This window comes from Drosophila yakuba, chromosome 2R, assembly GCF_016746365.2.
Source record: "Drosophila yakuba strain Tai18E2 chromosome 2R, Prin_Dyak_Tai18E2_2.1, whole genome shotgun sequence".
In the NCBI taxonomy this organism is placed as follows: domain Eukaryota; kingdom Metazoa; phylum Arthropoda; class Insecta; order Diptera; family Drosophilidae; genus Drosophila; species Drosophila yakuba.
The window spans coordinates 4430444-4449914 of record NC_052528.2 but is presented as its reverse complement, the minus strand read 5'-3'; the positions used below and the strand labels follow the sequence as shown (position 1 = coordinate 4449914).

At 39.2% G+C, this 19471-nt stretch overlaps 5 protein-coding genes and 1 long non-coding RNA gene across 15 annotated transcripts in view; 5 read left to right on the top strand and 1 right to left on the bottom strand.

Annotated features, from left to right (window-relative positions):
• The first annotated feature begins 379 nt into the window (after positions 1-379).
• On the top strand, positions 380-2268 carry LOC6529272. Its single transcript, XM_002090241.4, has 3 exons — positions 380-549; positions 997-1173; positions 1935-2268. Exons 1-3 carry the CDS (start codon positions 489-491, stop codon positions 2141-2143), a joined length of 447 nt encoding a protein of 148 aa, XP_002090277.1. The 5' UTR covers positions 380-488; the 3' UTR covers positions 2144-2268.
• Positions 2269-4458: 2190 nt separating this feature from the next.
• On the top strand, positions 4459-6482 carry LOC6529271. The gene is made up of 3 exons (XM_002090240.3): positions 4459-4614; positions 4673-4846; positions 6108-6482. Exons 1-3 carry the CDS (start codon positions 4554-4556, stop codon positions 6314-6316), a joined length of 444 nt encoding a protein of 147 aa, XP_002090276.1. The 5' UTR covers positions 4459-4553; the 3' UTR covers positions 6317-6482.
• Positions 6483-6923: 441 nt separating this feature from the next.
• LOC6529270 lies at positions 6924-8840 on the top strand. The gene is made up of 3 exons (XM_002090239.4): positions 6924-7362; positions 7521-7694; positions 8331-8840. Exons 1-3 carry the CDS (start codon positions 7311-7313, stop codon positions 8549-8551), a joined length of 447 nt encoding a protein of 148 aa, XP_002090275.1. The 5' UTR covers positions 6924-7310; the 3' UTR covers positions 8552-8840.
• Positions 8841-9055: 215 nt separating this feature from the next.
• Positions 9056-10293, top strand: LOC6529269. The gene is made up of 3 exons (XM_002090238.3): positions 9056-9348; positions 9767-9925; positions 9991-10293. Exons 1-3 carry the CDS (start codon positions 9291-9293, stop codon positions 10215-10217), a joined length of 444 nt encoding a protein of 147 aa, XP_002090274.1. The 5' UTR covers positions 9056-9290; the 3' UTR covers positions 10218-10293.
• A 1812-nt stretch (positions 10294-12105) lies between these two features.
• Positions 12106-19471, bottom strand: part of LOC6529268 (GTPase-activating protein skywalker) — a 39321-nt gene continuing 31955 nt past the window's right edge. For 2 of the 10 annotated variants that reach the window (XM_039372903.2, XM_015196787.3), the window contains 8 exons: positions 16577-16701; positions 16187-16515; positions 15950-16121; positions 15622-15651; positions 14706-14792; positions 13385-13543; positions 13060-13280; positions 12106-12998 (listed from right to left, as the gene is read on the bottom strand). In XM_039372903.2, the coding sequence (XP_039228837.1) occupies positions 12857-12998; positions 13060-13280; positions 13385-13543; positions 14706-14792; positions 15622-15651; positions 15950-16121; positions 16187-16515; positions 16577-16701 (1265 nt within the window). In that variant the 3' untranslated portion in view covers positions 12106-12856. The other 8 variants (XM_015196792.3, XM_015196788.3, XM_015196794.3 and 5 more) reach the window with 5 other exon arrangements.
• Positions 13612-14627, top strand: LOC26535681. The gene is made up of 2 exons (XR_005560736.1): positions 13612-13887; positions 14068-14627. It is a non-coding gene; the product is annotated as an uncharacterized LOC26535681 (long non-coding RNA).

Here is a 19471-nt window from a genome sequence, read left to right as displayed (position 1 = left end):
TCGAATGTTAATGAATCTACTTCTGACTCATTATATTCATTCTCAAATATGGAGCATATTTAAAGGTGAGATACATTTAAATAATAAGAAAATGTGAAAGCTTGAGGAACATTTAATAAAGGAATAACATATAGAACAAACAGACTAACGTCAAATCCAAAATAAATAAAAAAATAAAAAATGAATTTTAAATCGAAATCACAATTTAAACCGGTTGCAGAGGCTTGGGAACAATAATAGAAACAAGCACTAAATTTCCACTCAAAACAAAAACAGAGAACGCATTATGAGACGGAAACTTTGAGTCGTTTTCATTAGTTCAGAGGGGATTTTGCTGCTTGAACTGCGCTATTGCTTTTGTTACAACCTCCAACTCCAGACAATTTCAGACGTTCAGCTGACATCGTTGACGGCGGTTGATAATCGTGCCTGACTCTAAAAAAATTCATTTTCGAAAAGCAATTGCCGCACTTGAAGTATTCGTGAAAATGGTGTCCGCTCTGAAATGCAGTTTGGCCGTGGCCGTTATGATCAGTCTGGCTTGTTCGGGTGCGTTGGGTGTGAAAGTGTTGGGCTGTGGAAAATTAGTATTTAATGGAGTTCAAGGAGAGCCCGCGGACGGAAATCTAAAATAATTTTTTTTGGAATTTATTATTATTATTAATAAATGTATATCGGGTATTATAAGTGTATTTGTCCCACACTATGCGAGCCTCGTTTCCCAAAGATTTCTTCGGCATCATTTTGTTTAGTCCTGTTACGCTTAATCCTTTTTTTGGTTAACAAATATTCGCAGAAACATTAGATTTGTATTAGTTAAAAGAATTTTATACCATTTTGAATCTTGTTACACGTACCTGACGCCTTGCCCTGGTACTGACCGAAGTTTCCGTCCGTTTATCGCTCAAAGTTAGGCTCCGATCTCGATTTCAAATCGATTAAAGGCGTTATATATATACACTTTTTAATCCAAAAATGCCTCATTATACCCCATAGCCTACGCCGTCAAGTGCTACCAGTGCGAGTCCCTCACGATGCCAAAGTGTGGCCTGAAGTTCGAGGCCGACGAGACTTTGCTGCTGGACTGTTCCCGGATCGGACCCCCTCGCTATCTGCAGAACTTCTTCCCCCTGCGGAACGCCACTGGCTGCATGAAGAAGACCCTTGAAAGCGGTGAGTTCACAGTGCCTAGGACTATCACAGTACCACAGAGTATAGGAAAATAACAGAATTTTAAGATTTTTTATGTCAGCAATACTGAGACTGAAAGTCCACTGTTCTTCATTATCTAGCTAAAAATAGCGCCATTAAGCGATACAACCCCCTGAGATCATCGCAGAAAATCGGGTTGTGTTAGTCACTGATGTCATGCGTGAATATTTCGCTACCAGCTTTTCAGGCGCTACTTTTTGCCTTTTAACGTGATCACTAGTCACGTTTATTTGCGTCTTATTTTCATGCAATTACATCAAATTGTGGGACTAATTCAAGATCGCGAACAAATAATAAAGGCAGCGACGAGATAGAATGCCATAAGCTGCAAGCTTTTCGACTTACATTTGCATTTCTGAATAGATTTATAGGCAGATCGCTTAACAAACTAACCCGTCAAAAATATTGTGATCGTTTTTCTACGCGTCACAAGCCAAGCCCCGTACGCTCTATATTTAATGATAGGAATCAAATAAAAAGTTTTTAGGAACTATCGCATTTGAGACCACAGAGGAAAGTAGTAAAATAAGCACTGTTTTATCTAGGTGTGAAGCACTCTGTTGGTCTTTGTTTTTTTCATGACAATAAACTACGGTGTTCTTGAATAAATAAGCAATTAACAAGTACCCAAGCTCAAATGTACAATGGGTTCATTCAGCAACCACGGCCAGAGAAAGTTGTTGGCCCAATGGCTCAATCCAAACAATCTGATCCCATTTTAGTGGCCGGACATCCGCAGATCGTGAGGAGCTGCTACTTCGGGGACATCAACGATATCCACGGTGGCTGCCAGTCGGATCCCTCCATGCCTTTCGTAAAACAGCTGGGCTGCGAAGTTTGCACCAAGGACGAGTGCAACGGATCCTCCTCCCTGACCCCCGTTGCCGGAGCCATCCTGCTCTTCTTTGGCGTCGCTCGTCTGTTGGCCTAGAACTTAACTAGCTTATAAATTACCTGTGGGTAGTATTTAACGATCTTGTTCTCTGTAAATTTCTTCAAGATTTATTTTAATAATAAATGCGGGACTAATGGTTGTCATAGCAACATACCAAAATATATCGCATCCTTTTGTTACCGGCCGGATGTTGTTTTGGATCATTTGATACAACTCATAAAAGCCTAGGCGAGCGGCTACTTAAACCAACATATGAATGTGTCTAACATGAAAAAACAAAATGATGTACTCCAGAAAAACCATTTCGCTACAACAGCAATTCATTTAAATTGAATACTGCGCTTGAAAGGAACACATATTCGGTCACGTATTGGACTCATGATTACTATTCCCTTACCATGACAAATCAGCTTAAAAGAAAAAACAAGTGTTGATTGTTTACTTTTTAGCTTCGCTCCCGCCCATGTAAATCATCACTCAGACATGAGTAATTCCTCAATAAGTGTATTTATTTAAAAAAAATAGGAATTCTACTAGTCGCAGTTTGTACGGGGACTCGCCTTAAGTAGAGCACATTGAAACTCAGAAGCCGTTCAATGACTCAGAGCAAAACAGAAACCGGATCAAATGATATGTCTGGAGTTGCAGTGTGAAACACCTGGGATCTAATTAGTGTGCACCCACATGATCAGACAAAATATGTTCAGTTTGTTCGTTATTGGGGGTCACTCAATTTTGCCCCTTGTTAAGCGAGGTGTGGGATTTATGTACGTCTGCCTTCTTAATTACATTTAATTGAGTTCTGTTTCATTTGCAAGTTAAGTTTCAGTAACTCTTCCACCATTCGGATTCGAGTTTACAAAGTGTTAAATGCAGTTCCGCAGAGGTCAAGGAACTCCAATTGAGAGATCCGAGATCACTTCTGCAGATAGAGGGGCTCTGCCAGCTGAATCATCCAAAGGCTCTCCACCCCGCGTGCCACAATTAACTCAAACTCATTTGGCATCATTTCAGAAATTACTTAATTGAAGAAAATAGAAATTTGTGGGAAAGCCATTTAACTGTGTGTATGACCATGTTCGGGAAAGATTAGGAAACCAAATACATTACGCTAAATAAGCTTATAAACCAATTAACTGAAGACTTTTCAGCAAGGGAATAAGCTGACTTTAAGAAATGGGATTTTTAATTATAGAAGCAGACAAACCACTGAAGCTCTGAACAGGTAAACATTTGCACATACATATGTATGAATATAACAAGATAAAAGGGCGTGAGTTTCACGATAAATAAGCCAAATCCCCAAATAGGGGACAGCTCAGAATGTTGTTAATTGCTGAAATTAGCAAAACATTGAAAATCAGCAGAGTATTCAAATGTATTTGAAAATGCGCATTTTGCTGAAAAGGGCAACTGGTTTACTAGAAGTCAACGATTCCAGAGATTTAAGGAACCCCTTTGAAATGGAGAGACCATATGAACTTTTTTTTGGCGATTTCAGGAGCCCCGGAACTGAGTTCATCATAGAGCCAAAATATAACAAACAAAAATAATTTACAAACACTGCTGACATCACCCTAAACAAGTCCGAAAATTCTCATATTTACATATGTATGCATGCGCCCCGTTTGTATGTCAAATGATGAGAAAAAACATTGCGACAGCTTTTATTCAACAAGGGAGAACGGTATGCTCGAGGTCCTCGACTATCAGTTACCCGTTATTCCGCTAAGTAATAATAATATAAAAGAGAATTGTTTTAAGTGCGGGCTTAATTTTAATTTTTTTGAAAGAAACTTACGCTGCTTCGGCGACCGTAGAACTGGCATTGTTGTACCCGTTACTCGTAGAGTAAAGGGTATACTAAAATAGTAAAAGTAAAAGATTTAGCCACCCACTCTAACGACCACAAACCGCCCAAAACTGGCACCCACACACTTTTGAAAACCTTTAAAGGGTATTTTCATTTTATTATTTTTTCCCCCAATTTATACTGATATTCCAGCAAATGTTGAAATTTCTCGTTCGCACTTCGACTAGCTGAGTAAAGGGTATCTAATAGGAGGAAACTCTACTATAGCATTCTCCCTTATTATTCTTAAATTTTTAGATATTAGTTCCCTATAAATGCCCGAACAGACAGACATGACCAGATTAATTCGGCAGGTGATTATGAACAAGATTATGAACGGATCTAGTATACTCTTTTGTTCTACGAGTAATGGGTATAAAAACAGAGAACACAAACACGCAACACAGATTGGCACTCACTCACGTTTACTTTGAGTGGAAGCTCGATTTCGAGTGAGTGGAATACTGAATGAAAAATTTGAAAGTGGACTGGACGCTTTGGACGCCAGAATGAGTCTTGCAAACGCTTGCCAACTGCCGTGCAGTCAAGGTTTGCTTTAAATATTTTTCCAAAAAATAGTTTTAGAGCTTTAAAATGGTGTCGAGTGCAAAATTGATCTTGGCTCTCACCGTCTTGGCCACCGTAGCCTGCACTGGTATGAACATTAAAGGAATTGCCAATTCGAAATAATCTCCATAGTGTGCAACTTCTAGGGTACGCCATTAAGTGCTATCAGTGCGATTCCTTGTCTAAATCCGAGTGTGGAAAGGACATAAAGTCAGATAGTAGTCTCGTTTTGGATTGCACCAAGATGGCTCCTCCTCGATTCCTCCAGAGCTTCTTCCCAGTTCGCAACGCCACCGGTTGCATGAAGCAGACCATCGACAGTAAGTAATCGGGTCGGGATCGCCCATAACTATGATCTCATCGTATCGGTTGCCCACGCGAATCCATCCTCACTTAAGCAATTTAGGTTGATTAATTAACTGGCGCTAATGCTCACAATGAGCATAATTGAGTTTTCACTTGTACTTTAGAACGCAATTCGTTTCTAAAGCAAGAAAATAAAAACAAATTCCCAAAAATCAAAGATATATTAGCCTTTGACACATTATTAACGAATGCAAACAGAAAGAGAGAATCCGAACGATTAGCATCGAAATATATTTAGAACGGTTTAAAATCAGCGACTTTCTATAGCAAATTAATATATGTATATTTTACGTTGACTTTGGAAGGCACCACGCATGATGAATGGGACATGCTCTTAAATGTAAGGAGAGGGTTCAGATAAGGTCGACTGTACTCACTATCAATGGAATATTGCTCTTATAATATATGTAGTTCCCGATTTATTATACTTGCGTTTGTTCGCATTCAATGCCACGGAGATTAGTCGCTGTCCCACAGCAATATGTGCCCTTCATTCAAAATGCACCATGAACAATGGACATTAACACAGCAGTACCTTTTTGCATGATTTGTTCACAATTTGCTTGATTGCCCAACGATTTCCAAGCATAAATACTCCCTAAGGCTTTATGGTTTTGTAAATAATTGGACCCAGTTCCCTACTGGAAACTTGGGATTATTTGTGATCGGCGACTGCAACATTGCCTCAGTCATTTGTTTGCTATTAAATACACCGTCAGCTTTAATTAAACGGCAGACCTTCACCTTCACACTCAGCTCACAAGTTAGTCACATTTATACTAGAATCAATAGGGAATTATATAGGGAGCTGTATATACAATGACAGTATCTATAAATTAATAATGTTTATGTGTAATACTAGTTATTATTTATTTTTAATAGGTATAAATTGTAATTTTTAAATTAAACTTTAGTTGTCCGATTGTAAAAAACTTTAAAGACAGACCAAAAAGTAATATTTATTCAAAGGGTGTGTTTGAAGTGCGAATAAACCTTATATCTTGAAAAATCTGTATACGAATAGAATCCAATAGTAGAGAGAGTCTGGAAATGAGGGCCTCGGAATAGTCACCACTATATTTATTATCGAACACATCAGTATGCACAGCACACTTTAATGTCGTAATTTCTGATGGTACATAACTGCCGACAGTCGCAATAATTATTTTGCTGTGTTACACCTATTTGAAATTCTTTTTCACCAATCATTTGCAGTTCCGGGAAACCCCCAGATCGTGAGGTCCTGCTACTTCGGCAACATCGACGACACAAAGGTTGGATGCCAGACGGATCCTAGCCTGACGATTAACAAGTTGCTGAGCTGCGAGGTTTGCACCAAGGACGAGTGCAACGGATCCTCCTCCCTGGCCCCCATCGCCGGAGTAATCCTGCTCTTCTTTGGCTTGGCCCGTCTGCTGGCCTGAGCTAGGAAGGAGCATGTTTTAGTACCGCAGTGCTATCCCAACTATATCGAGTTCGCTTATGGGAAGCCTTAGGGGCCTGCTTTAGTCACCTTTGAATCTCTTGTAATTGTTACACCCTTTTGAACTGTTTTTGCCCACATTAAACGTCACTTTATTTATTTGAAAATATTGTATGGTTATTGGAAGATTAATTGCTAGTTTTAACTGATAGGTTTCCAGTTGGGGAAGCACAAAATCCATACGTGCCTGGGCACACTTCAGAAATTGGCCCCATTCAATCCACGTCTCTTCTGAAGGGCTCTCTATATGCTTTTGGAAATTGCTCGGCTGACGATTATAGAACATTTCCGTCTGTTCTGAAAAGCTGAAAAGTTCTCTCTGTGATTTTACTCGCATTGACCATACACTCGCATTTTCCCATGTCCATGTCAAGTCTCCACTCAGTTGAGGAAAACACTAAATGTTCATTAAATTTAGACAAATTAAAACGTTGAGCGATGACGCCAGGCAAAATGGCCATAAAGTGTTTTCACCACAGAAAAAAGAGAGCGTTAAACAAAAAGAGAAAAACGGCAAGGAGTTGAATTTGGAAATTTCTTTTGGCATTCTTTTAGTTCGATTTCGTGTGCGGACGTCGACTGACTGACGGCTCCAAGAATTTAGCCGGGAACTCGGGAAAAATCAAGGAAAATCAAATCTAGGCGAAATTGCCAACGCGTGTTTACATTTTACTTTCCTGCAGGCTAAGACCAATAAATATAAAAAAGTCTTTAATATAGTTGAAAATATTGAAAAGGTATTCTCGTATTATGTTGTAGTCAGCGGATGTATGTTTTGTATGTTCAAACCTCGTGCGGATCGTTTCAACTGCGCTGAGCAGAGCTATAAATAATCCCGCCACTTGAAATTGTTTCCATAAAACCATAAATATCAAATAAAACCAATTCCAATCACCAACGAGAAAGGTTGCAAACCGATTTGCTCCCCATCAACTATGCCGCATTATTTACTTTTCTTTGGCGCGCTCATCTCGCTGCTGGCCTCAGGTTTGTTGTTGTTGTGTTTGGATTTGGTCTTTTCAAATTTTTACTTTGCGTTTGTGACTTTTGCGTTTGCCGACGAGTCGGCCGGCTGTCCACGCCTGATCTCATTTCTGCCATAAATAAGACGCATCTCTGGTCTTCCCATCTCCCAATGCCACTAGCTTACGCCATCAAGTGCTACGCCTGCGAATCCGTATACGAGGCTAGTTGCGGCGACGACTTCGAAGTCGAGAACCATTTCAAATACGACTGCGCCTTTATTGCTCCGCCGCGATTTCTGGAGAATGATCTTCTTAATGTGAATGCCACGGCCTGTTTGAAACGGGTGTTCAAGGGTGAGTTTATTCGAACCAATTTACCAAAAATACAACGGACTTAATCCCGTAGCTATGAACCAATTGTCGTGCCACCACATAAAATGCAGCTTTACACGCATAAAATATTTAATACATATTCATAACAATTTTTTATGTTTCTTTAATTGCATATAAAGAAACAATTTTAAAAGAAAAATTAAAAAAAGAATTAAACATTTAAAGGTGGAGATAACGGAATCCACTCAAGTTTTTGTATCCACTAAGCATACTTTAAGGTAATTGCCCATTTATTCAACGTCATTTAATATCCAGTTTAAGAAACCTTAAGTGTAAGTGTCTATTTAATCATTAAACATTCGAAATGTTTTCCGTCTGAGATTTGTATTTACCTTTCAGATAATAATTTCCTAAATGATTTCTGACGCAATCAAAACAAATAAAATTAATTATGTGAAAAATTCATACATTATATACATGCATATACAGAAAGCTGTGACCTTATTTCAGAAAAATGTTGTAGACTTTCCAACAATATCGATATTTTGGACTATACGTAGACATTTCGTATAAGCCTATTAAAGACGGACAATAAAACATGTTTATTTACGAAAATTTAGCCCGAAAGTAGACTCACTCAATGTTTTGCTTCTGCAGAAAATGGCATACGTAAAATCGTCAGAGGCTGCTACTTTGGCGAGGTAAATGCCACCGATGTGTGGTGCAAAATGGACCCCACCCTGACGGCGGTGCAGAATTCAAGTTGTCATGTGTGCGACAGCGAAAACTACTGCAATGGATCGGACGGACGTCCAGTGGATAAATGGAAAATCTTCGCCAGTCTGGTCTTGTTTTTCTTGGCACCTCAACTGCTCTGAAGCGGCAGAAGACTAAGTGCAAATGTGGAGCTTGAAGTGAATATTAAAAGGCACAGTAGCTTAAGTAAACCTAGTTCAATTTAGAAGTAATCCTAATTCCCAGAACCATCAATTAGTAGAGCCCACATTAGTAAAGCACTCCATCCACAAAACCATTTAGTCAAATCTGCCCCACCGTATTAATGGCTAATCAACGGCGAACATGGCGTATGAGCAACATCAGCACACATGAGCCGAAAAGCTGGCAAACAATTTTCGAACGATCCAAATACAAACTAATAAAAACTAATTTTACACAGAATGCCAAATTGTTTATTTGTTCAAATGCCACTAATGAACCTTGCCTGAAATATTTGTATTGGCGAGGAAAGGGCATGCCAGGGCAGGGCAGGGCACAATGTCAACACGCGTTGGCCAGGGAAATGCCAACGATGGAGAAGTGAAAATCTGTTATGAAAATCAAATTCACATTCTGAATGCGATTGTTCGCACGTTCAGTTCAGTTTCTGTTTAGTTCAGTCGCGTGTGTGCAACGCTTCGAGTCGGTGGTCGTTGGTCGTTGGTCGGCGGTTTCTGGCTATATAGCGCATCTATCATGTGATTAAAATCGGTCCGGCATCCGAGAAGACAACATCTGTATTCGCGCACGTATCGGCATCGCATAGTTATAGCTATAGCTATACTGACTCACCGCGACCGCCGACCGGACAGTGGAAACAACTGTTTTCTGGGCGGTACGATGGCGATGATGGCAGCGCTTTCCTCCCTCTTTCTGCTCGTCACGCTGGCAAGCTCAGGTGAGTTTCGCGCCCGCCAGTCATCACTCATGCAGGAAGCACCAAAATTTTGGTTAATACTTTGAAATATCTCAGAAGCAGACGAGATATGCCAACACGATTTATTTGAAATCAGTGAATTAGGGGTCTTAACGACTATTTTGCGGGAAACTGTTCTGTAAAGAAAATCTTATCTGTTAGTCATTGGTTACATACAAAGTATAAAAGGTGCTAGAATTATAGTGCAAATCTGAACTAACAGACATCTAAAGGGGAATTGAAGTTCCAGTTTTAATCCTTAAAGTTGCGGAACATCAGGAATTTGTGTATCCAATTGTTTATTTTCTTTATGATAAAGAGGTTTACCCACAAGTCTCATCAATTGGTTTTTTTTCTGTATGCTGCCGTGGACACACATATCTACGCATGTCGTCATCAGCCCGTGCTATTACCTGCTACGAATGTGATTCCGTCAATAATCCAGGGTGTGGGGAGCGGTTTGCGGGCGATGACATATCCACGACGGATTGCGATGTAGTGGCGAACATGCGATCCCTGGGAGCGGAGGCCACTTGCCTTACCAAGTACCACGAGGGAAGTGAGTATATACTTTTGGGAAAATGTGTCAAGACAATCAAACACAAAATGACGCATTTGTCGCAGTGCCAGGAGACACGCGCTTCGTGAGGCGTTCCTGCTACTTTGGCGATGCCTCACCGATAGGCATAAGTTGCGACGATGGACCAGATCCTGTGGTGCCCTTTATGAATTTCCTGGGTTGCACACTCTGCAATACGGATTTGTGCAACACAGCCGCTACATTATCCACTCTACCCCTGGTCAGCGCCCTTTCGCTACTCGGTCTGCTTATCTTACTTGCGAACGTATAAAATGAGAGTCGCGTATAACGGCGGTGGTATTTCAATGTTTCCTATTAAGCATAATATACTAAAGTATTGTATAAAAGATTGTTGTTTTTCTGTCCAACTAACTAACAGGACTTCAAAGGGCACTGAACAAGAGGAAACCGAACTTTAACCCAATAGTCTTACCTTCCTAGGGCAGATGTCTTATGTTATCAATGTCCTACTGAACATTTTAAAAATTTAGCTTCAAGCCCAAGACCCATAGAATCAAACAGCTAATATTTTTGTAATTATTATTTTATTTGATTTTCTTTCCATTGTTTTTATACATCCACTAAAATGATTTAACATACATATATATTTATATAATATAATTATACTTGTTTGATTTAATATAATTTATTGAATAAAATTTACTCGTCTCCTACTCTATTCGCGTGTGTATGTAAGTATGTGTATGTGTGGATTGCAATTAGGATCATTAATTACAAAATATCCATAAAATAAATAAAAAATAACACTTCCAAACCGATACACACAATTTCTCTTTCAATTTCTAGTCAATTGATTTCTTGATCGACAAACACGTCTAGATTTACATTTATTTCCAGTTTCTAGCATAAATTATTGTATGTAGGTAAACAGATAACATCTTGGTTTATTATCTTAATGGGTTTAGGTGCGGATTATATTCATAACACTTCTGGGCTATACATAAATAACATTCAAATATAATTATATGGATATTTATCAAGATATTGTACATAAACTACACATTGAGAACAATTTAGATAGAAAACAATTTATGTACAAAAGATTGTGTTTGCGTTTATGCCTCACCAAATACTGTCCATGCTGGCCGCCCTTCGAGTACAACTGCCGCGTCCATGCTGTGGCATCCACGTCAATCTCTCCGCGACTTAAACTCTATCAACAATTCATATCTTCAGCGTGTAAGCATTAGTCAACCAAATATAGTAAAATTTATTGTTTCAACACGATTCAAACTCAGAAACAAATAACAAACAGATTTGCAATGTATGGATCAACTTGTTCAACTTGTTTTGTAGTTGGGTATATAATATAGTTCGTTTATATAATGCTGCGTACACATATACATTGAATCATAGTAACAACAACACACAGAGTTTATTTAAAACCTGAAACTATTCATATTTTAGATTCCTTTCCACTGCTGCGCCTTTCAGTACTCTCACTGATTGCAGTTGACCTGGGTTATATTGGGTTGGCAAAATAATTTGTAGGGTATGGGATTTGGGTTCGGGAATTGTGGAGTGCCAGCTCCTCAATGAAATAGTTGTGGATTACATTCTGCAATCTGTGATCATTACTGTCCCTTCCCCTCAATTCGTTGTAGTTCTTTCGTTTAAATGTAACAATTCATTTGAGTAGTGCAACGATCAATAAGCCATCGGAATTTGCAGACACTCAAAGGCAAATGAGTGTTCAGTTAGAGGGAAATGGGAGGAGACACACCATGTTATTTTTGTAAAACATAAAAATTGACTAGAAAAATGTGCAAAATTTTTGTGTGCGTGGAGTTTTTAGGTGGAGGTGAGCAAAAAATTTCGTTGGTATGCAAAATGGAATGGACTCTTAAAATAATTATTGATTGTTCTCCGTTTTTGTGTATGCCTACTTATGAAGCCTTCAACATTTAATACATTTCTTTTTTTTCCTTTCGTTTTGAGATCAATTGCACATGGGTGGAAGCTCTCCACTGCCTAATCTTTCCTTCTACATATTTTGAACTTTGAACCGACCACAAATTCCGCTGCTTAAGGACATTAGCCTTATATTTATTACTTGGGGATAAATAGTTGTAGTATATATCTGTAATATCTGACTATATCATTGGCGTCAGCTGCAGCACTAATCGAAAAAGGTTTGGTTTTACTTTATCTCTATATTTTGCGACCAAATGGGACAACTTTCAGAAACATTTAGTTGTTTTCAATGCAATTTACAAGTTACACTTTCTATACACGTAGCAATAATAATATTAATAACATTAATAACGAATTCAGTCAAGTCAGTAAATTTGGTTTACAGAAAGAAAACTAAGTATTTATAAATTAAATGAAATAATAACGCTAACAAACAAAAATGATGTTGCAGCCCAAGTTTTCCGGTGTTGAATTCTGCTTTCAATTTGTAAGGAATAATTTTTTGTTTGCTCCGGGTACATGGCTATAGAAATACGCTTTACATATAAATATACACATTATAATAATTCATTTTATATATACTTGTATAGATATCATGTATATATGTAAAGGGGTTATAACAACTAGGGTATTGTAATTTCAAAGCTTTCCGTTTTGAAATATGAACTCACAGAGTATTTCCATTATATAATATATAATTTGTTTTTGTTTTGCATTTTTCACTAACATTTAACATTAACACGACGACGGCGGCATTTACTGCTGCTTGGCCACCTTCGATACATTATTGTAAATAAGCTTTTAGAAATGTTTACACATTTTCTCATCTTGGTACCATCAGCGTACGCCATTAATGGGTGGAAACGAAAGCAATATAGGAGTTTGAGTTGGTTAGGGAAACGCGGGGGGAACGTCGAGCAGTTTTACTGAGCACTTGATCATCGGCGGGCAATATCGGTCAGACTAAGAATGTTTTTAGATGCCCACGAAGCCGTAGACTTCAAGCACCCGGATCTCGAAGTCGCCCGATGGACACAGCGGCGGATTGTTGAAGGTCTTGCAGCTGTCCGTCTTGCCGAAACGTATGTTCTCGTCCATCCAGATGGCCTGCCCCTCGCTGTAATAGAGAATGAAGACTGAATTATAAGATCGGAGATAGCCAGCAGCATGAATCATACCCGCCACCAATAGTAATCATCTTGGAGTCGGCCGCCATAAACAGCTCGGAACTGTGTCCCAAGTCCTTGTCGCCCTCAATGCCCACCCATGGGTACTTGGCTCTTTCTGGATATAGGGAGAACAAAAAGGTCTCGCCGGTACCGAAGTAGGCCTGTCGCTGGCCCTTGTCATCTTTTACATTTCTTTCAAACCAGCGCGAGGAGCAGTAGGCACCAAATACCTAAGAGCAACATTTGATTTACAACAAACCATTCAAATATTATATTTTAAGTTTTCACATAAAAAAACCTTAGTATTTGGCATTAATAGCTCCTTGAAACTCACCTCATTATTGCACGTTTTAATCATGAGCAGCGTGGGCTCATGCTGCTCCACCCGAACGTAGAACGTGGTCAGCGAGCAGCCGTGCTCCTCCGTGGTGTAGAGCAGCACCGGTTGGTACATTGTTATCCGCACGGGCAGCCAGGACCACAGCGTGAACAGCTATGGGAGAACGAATGGCGTATTTGTTAGCAACTCATCCAAGCACGATTGAAGGCTGCAACTTGGCTACAACTACGAGTAACGTATTGAAAGGGGTAGCAATTAGCCAATGACAGAACAAAATACGTTGGCGTGGGTAAATTAGAGTGAAAGAACATGAACTAAAAGGCAAAAAGTTCAACGAAAAGACAACTAAAAGCCGGGGTTACGTACTAAAAGGCAACAACTGTCGATGAGGCCTAAAAACTACAGATAATATACTGTTCAGTTCAATTCCAACTGTAAGCAGCGGCAGCGGCGCGGCAGCAGCGCATCTTAAACTGTGGCTCAGCGGCTCTCAAACTGTAAGCTTATGAATTTAATTTAATACTATATACTGTGCGACTCGCACATCCAATTCTCAAATGAATGCAGACCACTAACAATTAAAAACAGCAGAACAATGACACTATTACATAGACAGGGACTTTTAAAATATTTTCTAAGACGACACGGAATAAAAACTTTTTCGGAATTTTTGATAGGTGTTCAAAGGAATAATTGCATTCAATTTAATGGAATTACGGTGTGGATTGTAATGACAATGGAAACGGGGAAAACAGGTTGGAGGGTTTTCAATATGCAATGCAATGCTTACAAATTGTCTATCCGTCCAGGTTTTTATGAAATTCTTTGTGCCCGGCAAACCAAAATGCTATGAAAAGATATAGATGGATATATAGCAAAAAATTAAATGAAATGTGGCGGATGAGATCTTAGGGGGACACATGAAATCGACTTATAGATGTGCTAGCTGACTCCCCTATGCCCTTTATATGCCTTCTGGTAAGAATTGGGTTGACGTAATTAAAACTCAGAAATCATCGTTAATAGTAAAAGAATTGCCAACTACGCGGAAATCTAAAAAATGATGGTAAAATCATATACAAATGTAAACGAAACTTTTAGAATGGAATAATTCAACTTGTTTCCAATCGATTGAAAACGAATTCTGGCACTACATGCAGGTTATGTGGCTTGAACGGAATGTGGGTAAAAACGTGAGCCAAAAGCTTCAAAATATATTGGAGGTATATTATACGAATATAGTGTGTTTTGTGGGTATCTCGGTGGGAATTATTGGCTTTTTATTGTAGTGGAGTGGACTTTGACTTTCACTTACATCTTCGTTCTTACAAGCTTGACTTTTCAGATTGTGTATGGGATAAACGCCCATCGCGATGGCTCTATGACCGGGCGATTTTTCACCCTACAGTTTATACAAAATCGTGATGGATGAAATATTTAACAGAATGCACCCAAATGCAGCCAATGAACCCGTGGAAATGTATTTCACCGAATTCAAAAGTATGTATACATTGATCAAGCGTACGCAAATTTATATTGTATTTCGCAATTATTATTTTTGTAGTATCGTTAATATTCATTCATTCGTTGCCAAGGCAGCAAAAAAAGTACAAGAAAAATAGAAATAACGATTTATATATTGATTTCATATATGGAGCAAATTCACATGAGGATTCTTGTTTGTTTATGTATTTCTGTATGTGAGTATAGGCATTGCAATATTTTTTTTAATTACAACAAAAAGCAACGAAATCCAATAAAAAGCTATACGGTGTGGTTATTATAAATGTGGTTATTGTTGAGGCTGTGCTTTTGCTTTGAATGATAAGTAAAGAAACATAAGCGGCGAGAAGTTATTTCATTCCGCGAAATAATAAATGACGAAAATCAAACACAACACAAAAGTCAAGTGGAAGCAGAACGGACACAAAAATCGAGTCGAATCTGTTTGGGGAGATTTTGAAAATTAACTGGACAAAGTATCAGAACTTGATACAGTTGGTTTCGAATTAATCATTTTCGTATGTACACATATTTGCTTTAAATTATTATTAAAAACTTGTCTATTTTCATGCTTTGAAACTCGATTCGAGTAAATTATTAAAATAAAAGTCAGATTTAACTCATTCAAAGATAGTGTGGAAAGAAAGACAACAGAACAAGCTGAATCAATCAAACATTGGCATTTTTTTTGTAATAATAATTTTGTATAGCTCTTTACGGCCTCATACCAAATTGCGACAGCTCTCGGAGTGCAGCTTCTGGTTTTGTTTATTTATTGGGTGCGTTGTTTCAGAGTTGAAGAAGTTGTGAGAGAAACATAAACAGAAAACGAATAAAAATAAATCAGAGTTTACCATTAGATAAGGTGTTTTGCTGCTAGTGCTGTGTGAATAGTTTCATTTGGGTTATTATTAACTAAAGGAATGCCTAACTCGGTTTCTGTTTGTATTCTGTACTCTGTACTCTGTATTCTGTGTACTGTGTTTGCTGTGTATGCTTTGTGATGGTAGTTGGGGTTGGGGTGCGTCAATTGGGTTAGGGGTTATATACACATACCTCCCGGATGGTCAGGGTATGGGACATCATTTGGATGTTGACCTGCGACTGACTAGTGGGCAGATTATCACTTGAACGCGATTTGATTAATTGCTTCGAACCGCTGGTGAGCACGGAGCGGCTTTTTAGTAGCATTTCAGTCTTGATAAATATTCTAGAAATATACTGGGTACTGCAAGAGAAGAAATCTGCCATTACAAACGCATCACATTGAATATAAATTCATATTTAAACTACCTCAGTCCCCTAATACTAAACGCGGCATGGAGCAACTTCGCCGGCGACACTGGTATCTTCTTGCAGAACTTGATCAAAGCATTGCCAATGTCGTTTTTAATGTTGTCCGGACTCCATTCGTTGTTCGACTGGCACTCCTTGTGAAAAAGGTTGAGTATGACGAGGGCCACGCGATAAAGGACCTTGATGCCCTCGTGGAAGTAGCAGTCCATGATCCGCACCAGATGCTGGAAGGGTAGACCGGCTAGAATCCACCAGCACCAGTCCATGAAGATGCGTTCCAGCTTCAGGCCTGGGCAAATACGTTGGAAATACGAAGTAGCACTTTTCTGAACGATAAACTTTTGATTAGCATTTGATCGATGTGTGTACTAGGGGTCTACTATTTACCGTGTGCTTTTTGGCTATTTGCATCACCGTCTTCCAGGTGACTTCGTGCTGTAGTTTGGTTTGATTGATGAATACCTTCTCCTTGCTACCGACCAAACCGGCTAGACATATGTAAGCCTCCTCCTCTGGAAAATATAGCGGCAATATATTTTATTTGTACAGAATGCTAATACAAATTAAGTGACCTAATTAAAATTATTTTCTCATTCGAATGGTTTGCTTTTTCTTAATTTAAATATAGCTAACGAAATACATTTGACAATAATTGCCTTAATAGTTACCAGCAAATTTTTCGAACAACCCCAACGTGTCGTAAAAATATCTAATATTCGATATTTAATACGCCCCGCTGGCACTTGTAAGAAAGATCGTATGGCAGTTTTTTTATCAATTATCTATTTAATAACAGACCCAACCTTAGCCACAAATTATGCAGTTGCCACCCCACACCCCCTCCCTTCCAGATCCGCATCCAATTTAATCGTGGAACTGCAGCAGCTCGACTTATAGCATTTGTAGTGGTTTGGTTTGCTGTGCATATATGTACGTATGAATACACACGAATTACCCCTATGACGCAGCGAAAATTCAATTGCAAATGCGTTGAGCATCCGTCCGCGGAGTGCACTTTGACCAGCCTCACCCCCATCACCACCATTTCCCCGCCCCAACCTCGCCCCCTTCAATTTCCATAATTAGCCGGCACCATTTTTCCAGCGACCTGTGTATGTGCGCTCCGATTATTTGATTTCTAAATTAGATCAAATTATGCAATGTCGCAGTGTTCGAGCTATAAATACCCTCTCGGAGTTTAGCTCGAGTTGATTTCCAAACAGTCGTGAGCGAGTCATTAGCGTAACTCAAAGTATTGGGCAGGCGTTTAAAAAACAATTGTGTGCAATTGTGGGCACATTTCCGTTTAATTAGCAACTGGAGGGGAGTTCAGTTGGGGAAGTGGACTTTAAAGGACATTAAATATAAATTGGGTACTGAACCGACTTTAACCTTTCAGGGCGATAAGAAGTCATCGGATTGATTTGCTGCATTACAAAGTTTAATTAGTTTCAAACGCCGCGGGGTAAACAAGGGCCTTATCAGCGGATTTCGCCGGCTTATCAGTGGATTACACTGGCCCCAGGCGGTTCGACTTAGATTCCCCGGATTGTTCTCATTTGCCAGCGGATTGGAGCAGGGTCTGGAGTACATATAGTGTGCTGAACTTTATCTATTGCGGAAAGACAGCTGGAGTGCGGGCATATATTAGATAAGTTCGTTAAATATTTAAGAGCCCTTGCTATATATGGAGCATGACGTGCGTTAGTCAATGCAATTGCACTGCAAAAATCTTCCAGCATTTGCATTAGGCTCAAACTTTAACGACCCCTCATCATCATTATCAGTCGGCGCGAAAGTAAGTAAACAATTTCAATTGAAATTAATCAAATAACTGATAATACCGACATAAATCTGTGGGAAAGGCGAGCCTGTCGAAGAAACAGACAACCAGAAACCACAGCCATCACCACAGAAGTTCCGCCACATTTAAACACATACAAAGGTCGATTAGCTAATGAGACAGAATCTTAAGTCAGTAGGCGTCAGAGAGCACGTGCCGAGTTATTTATGAGATGCCAGCCAACTAAAAATAGCCAAAGATAGCCTAAAGACCCACATCCGAGATACACGAACAGAAACCAGGAGTCCAGTCCATCTGCTTTCCTGCTTTAATTAGCTCAACAAACTCAAGCATAAACAATGCAAATATGGCAAGACAAAAACAAAAGCGGAAAATACACACAACACATTTAATAAACTTAGATAAAAGCGAATACAACAATTTTTGAATTTCCTAATCGGAGAAGAGCAGCAGACAAGTAATCCTAAATAGGTATGAAGAAACAAAGAGTATGGATTTTAGAGCTTTCTGAATGAAGCTGATAAGATACACACTATATACCAGTGTAACATGTGAAATCCCCTCCTACATCTGGGAAACCTTGAAAAGCCGCCTCCATTTCAGTTATTTAGCTAACTCATACATATGAATGGAAAAGGGCAGAGAAATTAAAGCAGGGTTAAATTCCGATTTTCACTCTCTACCTGAGTCAAGACTGACGTCAGAGTGCCGGGCCATTAAAGCCAAGTACTGCAAAATATTCCATATACTTTAATCTGAATTGTGCGTGCCCGGCATAGGCAACTATTTGATGTGGTGATGAGTACTCCGTTCAAAAATCGGGTAAGCCAAGTATGTCACAGCGACAATGTTTGGGTAGGGCGCAAAAACACAAACTGAACAACAACACAACAATGGAGAGACAGAATGGCGCAGAACGGTGGAGAACAGAATTGACAAACAAATCCATAAACGATGGAGAACTCATATGTGCGCATTTGCCTGCCAGGTCTTCTGTCTGCCTTTTATTCGAGTTTTATGCTCACGTGTTGGCATTATTGGACAAGCGCAACTCAAATCGAAGAACCATTTCAAGACTCTAGAAATACTACAAGCACATGAATCTTAAAACCAGTGCGATGACTGATGGTCACACAGCCACAGCTGCTTTTCCAAAAGTAAATTGGAGGAGCGTCAAAAGCATATATGTATAAGTTATTAAAGAGACACAGGAGCTAACCCACCCTAGATGTGTCAGTAAACCAAGAAACGTATTTAGGCCTTGAAATTTGCCAGTATCTTAATGTTCTGCTTCGAATGTGGCTCTGTTTACTTTAAGTGGCTTAAGGCGAAGTTCGCCAATTGCAAAAGAAGACGAATCCAACCGAGTCGAATGCAATGAAGTCAACAACGAAATACAAACGGTCCGACATATGCATATGCTATCTATACCACTTTAAAGTTTAAACATTCGTGTATTTGCGACTCTTGAACTTGAA